The sequence below is a fragment of the Tamandua tetradactyla genome, chromosome 15 (assembly GCF_023851605.1).
Source record: "Tamandua tetradactyla isolate mTamTet1 chromosome 15, mTamTet1.pri, whole genome shotgun sequence".
In the NCBI taxonomy this organism is placed as follows: Eukaryota; Metazoa; Chordata; class Mammalia; order Pilosa; family Myrmecophagidae; genus Tamandua; species Tamandua tetradactyla.
Window position 1 is genome coordinate 69,750,061 of NC_135341.1, and position 10,775 is coordinate 69,760,835.

The 10,775-nt window shown below is 36.0% G+C and overlaps 1 protein-coding gene across 1 annotated transcript in view; it reads left to right on the top strand.

The window, feature by feature from the left end:
• SATB1 (SATB homeobox 1) overlaps nt 1-10,775 on the top strand; it is a 98,711-nt gene that overhangs the window by 61,908 nt on the left and 26,028 nt on the right. Inside the window, 1 exon segment of the mRNA XM_077130037.1 lies at nt 4,040-4,195. Coding sequence (XP_076986152.1) covers nt 4,040-4,195 — 156 coding nt within the window.

The window sequence follows — 10,775 nt, forward strand, 5'->3', positions numbered from 1 at the left end:
ATTATTTTGAATCACTTTCTGTAATTTCTTAGTTTTTTCCAAAGTAAGGTGCAATATTTTATAAAATGTTTTGGAAAACTTATAAAAATTAATATAAGGAATATTCAGTTAATTTAATCTGATAGCTGCAACCTTTCATCTCTTTTCAATAATTTCTTCTATAGTATGGTGAAATACTTGTTCATGTTGATTTCAGATTCTGTTATAGACAGGAACTCAATACTTGATAAAAGTTTTATTTGTTATGGATCTCTTGAGTGACATTATTTTGAGATCTTACTCATGTGCTTATAAAATATTTTCTGTTAATAGTCATCTTTTAAAAGCTAGAGGGCCTTTAAAAGTCCAGGTTTGGAAAATAATTACTGTTGTTCCTACAAATGGAAGAAAAATTCAAAAAGAAAGAGGCATGGTACTCAAGACAGTGCTGATTTATAAAGACTTGAAAACGCAACTATTTTCTATCACCAATTAGAATGCCCGAGATCTGCACATTTGTTACATAACATTATTAAGAAAACATTTGTAGCTTGCGTATCTTGCAAAATAAATTCAGTTTGGATTTGTAACATTAGTGATAAGATCATTAGCTACTAAAAATTAGACATTAGTAAGCTAGACTTAGCAATGGGTCACCAAAAACAGCATGTCTTGAAAAAATAGAACATTTTTTTTCCCAAATAAAGAAGCCCCATGGGGCAGGGGGGCAGTGGTATACTGTAGTGGTTTCAAAGATAAGAATTAGCAGCAAACTTAAGTTGGCAATCTCAGTTTTTCCCCTTGGACAAATTACTTAACCTCTTTATGTTAAAAGACTTTTTCCAATTTTTAAAATTGGGCAAGAATATTACCTACATAGGGCTCTTGCACAGATGAAAGAGTTAGTGTATGATACATTGTACAATGCCCAGCACAAAATAAATAATTAATAAATGTCAGCCTTTATTGTTATTGTAATCGTGATTAAAACCATATAAAACTTATTTTGTGTGCGTGAGTGATGAGCTTATGGCTAGTTCTCCCAGCATCTAGATCGCATGATCAGGGCCACGATACGGTCAGTTTTCTGAACCTAATAAAGTATGATATAGTTGGGTACATTCACCAATTCCAGAAGAAGCAAAATAGAATTTTCATGGAAAATTTGTATTCTACTCCACAGTTTTAGTGGAATCAGAAGCAGACCCTAGGGCGGTATGATGGGCTCAGCAGGCAGAATTCTCACCTGCCATGCCGGAGACTGAGGTTCGATTCCCGGTGCCTGCCCATGTAAAAAAAGAGCAGCCTCTAGTGCTGTGCCCTGTTCCACATGGGAGGAGAAATAGTAGAAACTCCAGTTCTTAACTACAGCCCATCCTAGTGCCACTGTAATAGTGGTGTAGTTAACCCTGCCTTGAATAAAAGCTATTCGAAAAGCAACTGCATTTACTTTACCTCCTGTGCTGTTTGTGGAGAAGCACTGAAGAGTAGTTTTGTTTTGCCTGGAATGAGCTACTTTATGAATTTTAATGTGGGATATAGTATTCAAAACTAAACCAGGATTAAAGAAGATTTTTTTTGTACTAAGCTAAAATAGTACTTAGTTGAGTGAGGTATAAAAGATTTTTGTTTCCATTTTTACCTGGGGAAAAATTCAGCTTTCATAGTTTGGAAAAGCTGTCCAAGTCAGTTCCCCTTAAGCAATAACTTGTGTTTAAGGAAAAATGTGATTCCAGAATTCTAATGCCTAAGATGCGTACCTGGGCCAACAAGATTGAGAACTTTTCTAAATATTTTTTAAATGGCTGATGCATTCAAATATTTTCTTTATATTTTTAAAGAGTTGTTGTCCTCATATATATATATATATTTGTATTGTTTCAGGTATACTTGGTTTCCATTTTTCTTTTGATTATACTGGCTACTAGGAAAGGATTACTAGATTTTTTTTTATGATTTAATATTCTTTTTGGTTAAAGTCATAATCGTTTTATAAAAAAAAAAAAAAAGCCGAGTAAACTTTTAGAAACAAAATCATAGGGTTGAAGGAAATGATTATGGCCTACCCTCAAAGATAAATTCTTAAACATAATTTTTACAAAAGAATGAAAATTATTTTAAAATCATACCAAAATACCAAGTCTTCAAAGCCTGCTCTCCTGAATATTGCTATGCAGATAGCTTCCAAGGAACTATTTCTTCCAGTGCACTGGACTTCATGCCCCCATTTCCATAACATTCAATTTTCAAAGAGATTGAAATGGCTTTTCTTTTCCCTTTCGTTTAAGCAGTGAGAAAAATAGGTATTAAAAGGGACCCCATGGGGTGATCAAATCTATCCCTCTGCCTCAAAGCAAGACCACCCCAGAGCAAAGTTGTGAATCTCACCAAAGCAACTTTGTCGGCAATTTATGGTAATGCATGATCTCTTCTGGCTCTTAAAGGGGTGTTTAGCAGATTACTGCTTCAAAGCCCTGTGTGCTCTCTTAGTTGCCTCTGGTCCTTACTGTACCTCTGTGAGTGCCCTTGCTTCCTAGAATTGCAAGGCTGGAAGGGGCACTCTGGAATTCTTCTGCCAATCTGTCTCCATTTTATAGTTTAGGAGAGGCAAATGAGACCCCGAAAGTGCGTCACTTGTCCAGCCTTACCTGCTGTGTCCTGACTTGAAGCCTGTGGTCCAGCCATGTCACAGCAAGGTCCTTGCAGTACTCAGTAGTGCCAGATTGGAAAAATCTATCTGCTTCTTCAAGATAAGCAAGTAATGAATTATTTTGCTAACCCGTTAGAGTTAGGGGGATTCAAAAGGTATGTTTTGAAGGGATCTCACATTTATACAGAGAAATGAATCACCTGGGGTAACTTCTGTCCCTTTTTTCGTGTCAGTTATTTTGGGGCACGGTGAGTAAACCTGGAAAAAGCTGGGTTTGGTGAAGGACCCTAAGAATTGAGGTTCTTATTGGATCATTTTACTGGGAGAAGCTTGGTCCTGTGCCTCTAGTAATTTTTCATTTTCATTTTCATCACTTTCCTGGTTAAAAAAAACAAAACAAAACAGCTGCACAGTTCATATGTAAATTTTCCAGGCTGGTTTATCTAACTACATAAAGAAAATTAAACTTGAAGTTCTAAAGATTAATAATAGTACCACTAAATTTTGACATGGAGATTTGATGTCCCCCCTAAAATTTTGTGGTGTTTTCCTGATGGTATCTGCTTGTCATTATTACCAAAATCATTGATACTGATTTTTCAAGATTAAGATTATTACATATTTTGAATCTATTTATAAAATCACTGATACATATATTTTGTGTAATTTGCGGTAATGTTTTATGACATAATGTGAAACATTTTCTTATTGTCTGTTTCTCCAAGTCAAAAAGGAAATAGTTATGTACAGGGGTGCCAGGAAAAGATGAAATAATTATATGGAACAGCTTGGACATGCACGTGTAAAATGCAACCAGCCTTTATGATAATTAACAAGGCACTCTACCTGTTTCATGGATGGGTAGAAGATTTAAATATGCAGCTCTGCAAATGGCTTTGTTATGGAAGATTTTAAAAATGAAACATAAGAGGATAAGGCATAAAAAAGAGTCTAAAATTAAAAAGGCCATAGTATGTAATAGCTATTAGTGATGCAATTGTCTGTATTAGGCACAGGGCACTCAATGAAGATATAGCACTGTGCATTATGATTTTAATTGTGAATTTCCTTTGTTAGGATTGCAATGGAAGGTAATTGGGAAACAATTAGTTTACGGTTTTCAAGTTTTTGCAACTATTCTCTTTTCCAGAAAACTTACTTTATGGTGTTATAATTCCTGGTTGTCAGCTGGCAGTTGCTATCATATTACAGATGCAATCACCTGTGACAGTGTGGCTTCCTTAACTTAAGCAATCTGATCTAGGGGCAATAACTAATGTTGAATGACTGCACTGTTGATCACCTCGATCGTAAAAGAAGCAACAGTGTCCAGTTTGGATGCTGAGCCTGAGATGCTTCAAAACAATTTGACCAATGAAAAATGACAGTCGTGTTCAAAATGTTTTGTAGGTGAAAACAGCTACTATTGCCACTGAGAGGAATGGGAAACCAGAGAACAATACAATGAACATTAATGCTTCCATTTATGATGAGATTCAGCAGGAAATGAAGCGTGCTAAAGTGTCCCAAGCATTGTTTGCAAAGGTTGCAGCAACCAAAAGCCAGGTAAGTGCCTCTGTTAGGTATTGAGAATGCTTATCTGTGATGCCTTTGGAATTTTCATTCAAATGGGCATCTACTTTCCGTTCGAACTTGCTTCACGGAGAGGTTACAGTCTCCAGGATTCTTTACAGAGCTTTAAGATGATGTTCCGATTCAGGTAATAGATACTTCGTTTTGTTACCTCCAGCAGCCGTTTTCCTAGATCGATGATTTCTTGGTAAATCTCTTGAGTCTGCAGTTAATGATTGTTTTCCCCAGAAGATTATAGTCATGTATAGAAATTTTCTCAATATGGTCTATTGTTTCATTATCACTTAGATGGCCCTGATTTCCATCCTAAAATACTACAAACATTATACAGTTTCTTCTCTTCCAACTTGGACCTATATAACTATTATGTACATTTATTAAAACAAACGCTCACACACGTACACATGCATGTATCTTTGCATATTGATTTTAATTTTTCTAAATATGTGTAATGAATTACAATTGAAGAAGTCACAAATCCCTACAAAACAAGAACAAAACCCAACAAAGGATAAATAATGTGATTTTTTTTATCAGTATAAATCTTACGTATTGATCATTTATGTTCATACAAAATAGAATCACATCTATTAAGAAATGAACAATTATTTCTAAACCCTTCCCCAAAGCCACGACTACTTTTTTGAACCCAGAGGAATAATACTAAGCCCTCATCCCCGTGGCAGAAGCATTTGATAGCACTGTCCGTGTGAGATTTAGAGGCAGTATGGGGCTTGCGGTGAAATTTTAACAACTTGGAATTTTAAACATATATATCATCATTAATTAACTCTCCCTTATAAAACAGCCCTGCTGTTCTCAACTTCTGGTAGAAATACACAATCCTGTGAGTATTTACAATATAAATATCCAGCTTTTCCTAAAATTCTACACTATCAGCATTATTAGTGGGACTTGATGGGACTTTTGCTTTTGAAAAGGTTGTTCTTATTTAACTTATAGGCTGGAAGAAATACTTAAGGGATATCTTGGAAATGTTATATAAAAATGATTAAGCTCAAGCTGTGGACTGTAAAAATTATAGCTTTATAGGCCACATGCCTGCCTACCCTTCAATCACTGTCAAAGTGATAATTTCTACAATAATATGTTTCTTTTATTGTGAGATTCTAAACATCAAGTGCTGTTTAAACATTAAACTGAATTGTTTATGTTAGTGCTGTACTCAGCGTGTCATACATCAGGCCACTGTAATCTCTCATGGAATGTAAAATTCTGTCATGAATCATGGCTTGTATATCGGAAATTACTGTAATTTTGATTGGAAATTACAGGGCTCTTGAAATGTTTCTAATTATGATAGAATGTTAGAGCCGCTTCAAACCTGTGTGCTTCTTCAGATGTCTTCATTTACATGCCAAGCCTATGCATTAAGGAGAAACGTCCTGTTCTCACTTTGCCCCTCATCCACCCACCCCACATATTCTTGTTTTGGCTATTTAGACTAATTATGATGCGCATCTCATATGTAAATGTATAGTATTTTGCCTTTCCTTATGATCCTGCATCTTCTTTTCTGACCTGCACAATTAACTTATTGGGAATAACAAGACTGCGTTTCTGCAAGAGCCGCTTTCTCCAAATCTCCAAAGCACATAAGCAGAGAAATTAGACATGTATTATTGTTATAAGGATAAACCTTAAAACGAAACAACACAATTAGTATGGAAACTTTTAGATAACCATCATTTAATTGTCTGTTATCATTAAAAAGATCAACTACCTCCCAGCCCCTTTTCATTTCTGCTGCTTGCAACACTCCCTATGGTTAACAGCAGCTTTACTAGCATTGACTTCATGGTTTCTTTTAAATGGTACCCCAGATCCTCTCCCCAGGGGCTGAGTTACTGATTTTGAAATTATTCAGACAGGTAGCAGCAACTGGTTGACAATATCAATAGTGCTCCCATGAGCTTCTATCTCAGCCACATCAATTGGCATCTTCTGTGCGTCTGCCATGATCTGTTTCCTGAAACCCCCAGAGGTTTCTTCTCAGCTTATCTCTCATCACTGATTAGAGAGAATCCAAAGGGCCAGTTGCAGGCTTCTTTAGGGGTCAAGTTAACTATTCACTCTTATCTTCTCAGATGATTATTCCTAACTGGTTTACTCTGGTAAAGTAAAGATGGTTATTCTTAACTAATTTACTCTAGCAGAACAGTTTTGAAGTTTTCTCTTAGTTGTTCAGTTTAGGTGTTAATGCGTCCCTCTTTATGAAATATGTACAAAATGATTGAACACTCAAAAGTAAGACAGCCCTAAAACCATTTATATCACTAAGAGAAAATCTGATATAAGAAGAAGTGATTATTTACTTAATTTCTGTTTTCCTCTCCTGAAGGAGATAGAAAAATAAAAAAAAAAACTTCGTGTCAACCTGACCTTTCTCATGGTCAAAATTCTTAACTTCCAAAATAGATATTTATGCTTCAGGTATATGTGCCAAGGATTTTCAAAATGAGACAGAGGTCCCCCAAAATGAAGTGTACTTGAAGAGGGAAGAAGCAGCATCACTTGTATCTCAGCCCATCTGCCTCCATCTGCTTCTGTGGCTCACCCTGATTCTCCAGGTTGGCTTAACACTCATCACCTTCTTTGGGTCAGACCCCATCTTGCATCGTATATTATCTGCATTTTATTCTCAGAGCAATCCTGTGAGCTAGCATTATTTTTTTGTATTTTAGAGATGGAGGGTCACATGACAATAAATGATAGAAGCAAAGCCCCAAATTCTCTGCCTCTCTACACTATTTCAGTATCTCCCCAGAGTTCCCAAATAACAGGTCAAGACAGCATCAGAACTGAAGTTATATCCTGCTCCAGGAAAGAGGAAGTAGGAATGTTGGGCTGATTGATAGTGAAAACAGTGAGTGCTTTCCTTTCTTCATTGATGTATTCATGGAACACAGGTCTTGGCCAGCAATTGATCCTCAGAATCCAGGGATTTTTCATGCCTGATGAGGGTGGGGGTATATAGCATGATAGAGTATCTTAAAGGGGGCTCTCTCTGACCCAGGCTGTGCCACTGGTCCTGCAGTATTGGGGAATTATTTAACCTTTTTGAACTCAAGATTCTCTTATCATAGGAGGAGGTCACATGCTATAATGTATACAAAATGGCTTTGTAAAGTAATACAACACTTGACACCAATGGCTAAGTTATCATAATGATGCAGGAGGCTCAGTCCCCCATAAAGATAAAATGATTTATTTATCATTTATCCATGTATCTCAAATGTCTTTCATTTTAAAAGGTGTAAAGCTTAGGGTAGGTATCCTGAATGGCAGCCAGCATAATAATTTAAAATTACTACAGTCCCAGAATATTATGCAACCAGATTTATCAGTTGTGATATGCCGTGACTAATATACAAAGTATTTTCAGTAAAAGAAACCAACTCATATAGATTCTACCATTTCACATGTATTACGTTTTCTCTCCTCAATGAGTAATAGAAATGAGATAGTTTTTAACTCTAATAGAAATGTCTGAATAAAATATGCAAGTGAAAACTGAAGGTAGGCTACTTTTTGTGCTTGGGTAGGAAAGCAGGCTAATGCAAACTTTAAAAAGATGATATGCTTTAAACATAATGTGAATAGCTACAAATGAATACACTTTATATTCTGAGTATTCAAATAAGCAGCAGTTTTTTCAAGTGAATCATATTGGAATTTTATCAAACATTTAGTCTGATAACATTCAAATAATTATGAGAGCAGAATTTGCTAATTTTACTGTTAAAAAAAAATAGTTGATTTGGGTAATAACCATTATGGTATCAAGGTTCAGTTACTGTTCATTGGTTATAGTGTTTTCATATGGGAGATGGAAATGGAATTTTTTCCTTAATGGTGGCAGATGTTGGAATCTAATTTTATTCCACAGCAAACCCCTTGAGAGCTCTGAGACTTAAGGTGTATGTCCAGCAAGGGGACATTAGCAGCTCCGTAGGCCTTGCCTTGTACATGGAATTGTTACATTGATTTTCATGTTTGCAGAGGAGGAGCTAGCAGATACAGTAGTACAGTGAGAAAGTAAAGGGCTTTTCTAAGCGGCCCTGCATCACCACTTGTGTGTAGAAAATGCTTTCTCTCCAGTGCTTTATTGAATAGGGTATTTCTTTTAAGTAAAACAGCTAGATGATGGAAATTCTATCTGATTGAACATGCTTTCAGTATAATCTCTTGCAGTCTCTACCTATGAGTTCTTAGCGTTATAAGAATCTTTGGCTGTTCCAACTTTGGTTGGTTGTTAGATATGTTTTTAAATGCTAAAAAGAGAATTTCTATTTCTGTGAAAAAGGTACAAAACCAATAGAAGAAACCATGTTATTGAAGCCTTTCTCTTTCTTCCTTCTACTTTTCAAACACTTGTCATTGAGATTCAAGGCCTCTAGTATGAGAAAGAGAAGGAATAGGGGAGCAAGAAAGAGAGAAAAAGAATGCTAGTGCGCCTTTGGTTCTTAGATGGGGACAACAAAATATCATTCTGATCTTTGCTTTTGGAAATTCTTAGATAGTATTCAAAAACTCTCAAATACAAGTGAGACATGCTATGCCACAAATCAGTGACATATGGGAAATACGCAGTTTGTTGGTCTAGATATAAGGCTAAAAATGTAATTTTCATTGCTGGGAATAGGAACCTGTAGTGACAAAATTCAGTAATAAAATAATGAAACCAGTGACACTGCATCCTGTATTCCAGCATGTTGGTGAGGACATCTTTTATTTTGTTAGAATTAAATTACATTTCACAGGAGCTCCACTTTAAGGCTCTGCTGATTCATTCTTTTGGAATGTTCATGCAACAGACTTTGCTGCAACACAATTTCACCTGGTTAGCCTCCTGTTTAAGACAAACAGGAGAGCCCTACAGATTTGAGAGTCACTGGCTCTGTTACTCCCAGTGCCACATCCTTAGCTAGGAGTCTGTAGGAAGATCTTTACATTTGTCCCCATCACCCCTTCTCTTGGGCAAATATGAGCAGAAAACTGACCCTTTACGAGTTCTGCATCTAGTGCTATTCTGGATGCAGCTTTGTTTCGTTGTTGTTTTGTTTTGTTTTGTTTGTTGTATATGGGAGACCCTGTGCCACTAGAGCTTGACTGGAGGGAGATGGGGCAAGAGGAACCTTTTGGGGTGTGTGAAGAGGGAAGTAAGACAACGCAGTGCTGTGGCCCCCCAGCCCAGCCAGCTGCCCATGATAGTTTAATGCACATTTTTGGAGGCCCTGGTGCTGTATTCTTAAGTAAGGAAAATAGGCAATTTGTTGGTCTTTCCTATTAAAGGCGTTTGGTGTTAGTAGCTGCCTCCAAAAATGTCTTGTACTTATTGAGAATTCATTTTGGAATCAGTTCTCTAAAATATTGACCTGTCCTATTTCCAGCTGGCTGTGAATCAGGACTTTAGAAATTAATAGCCTTAAATGCACAAATATGGATCTACTCTCACAATTTGAGGATATATGATTGTATGTTTTATGACTTTTTAAGGACTAGTTAAATGTGTGGATCTGAATATGAGCCCTTTCCAGATTTCTACATTCTAGAAACAAGTATATGTTTTAGTAAATTTAGAGTTTGATTAAAGATGTTCAGAGTTATCATCCCCAGATAGAACACAGTACTTTACTGGCTAAAAAGTTGGTTAAGGGATATTTGTTCTCTAGACACTTGGTGTTATCTACTTTTTTTTTAAAGTTGAACAGAAGATCTTCATTTATCTTATTGTGACTTTCGAATTACATAAAATTTCACTTTTTTCCCTAAATTTAAAATTAATTGATTGAAAATCTTGTGGATGCATTTTCCTCATCAACCCTCTTAATACATTTAACTGTTAAAGATGTAGCCATAACTTATTAAGTAAGAAGTTTTTTAGGCAAGGTTTGAAGTGAATTAATTTGTGAATATCGGGCCAACTTTTTGAAGAGGATTGTCTTATGTGTAGAAGTACAAGGAAGTTCACTGCAGGAGCTGCCTATTTTAAAGTGTGTCTGCATATGCTTTCTGAAACGCAGGGTAAACTTACTTATGTATTTGTAGAATATGCCTTATTCGGAGATTACTTTTTTGTCCTAAAAAATACTGTTAGTTGAAAGGTGTGGACTAAGGAGATTCTACAAAACCTCCTGTTTCTGAAAGCTCGCCATGATCGGCTTTGACAATTGAAGAATTAGTTCTTTAGGACAGGGCAGATATCTACAAAGACGAGTAGGGAAGAGGGCAGACTAATAGAGCTCAATTCTTGAAAGAAATTACTCTTGAAACGGAGTGTCACTCAGCTAGATATAGCGCATGACAGTAATGCTGATGTAACCCTTTAACCAACCTACCAAGTTGAAAGACTGTTTTCAGAAGTCTCAACAGTTTTCTTTTATGTTTTGGATACTGACTGTGGTAGGTTTTATTTTAGCTTTATCTTCTTTTTTTACCTCATATGAGAAATGAAAATAAAGGCCCTGTGAAATGAATGAGCTATGAAAATGCATTTATGCAAAATGACAATAGAAAAATAGCTCTGGAA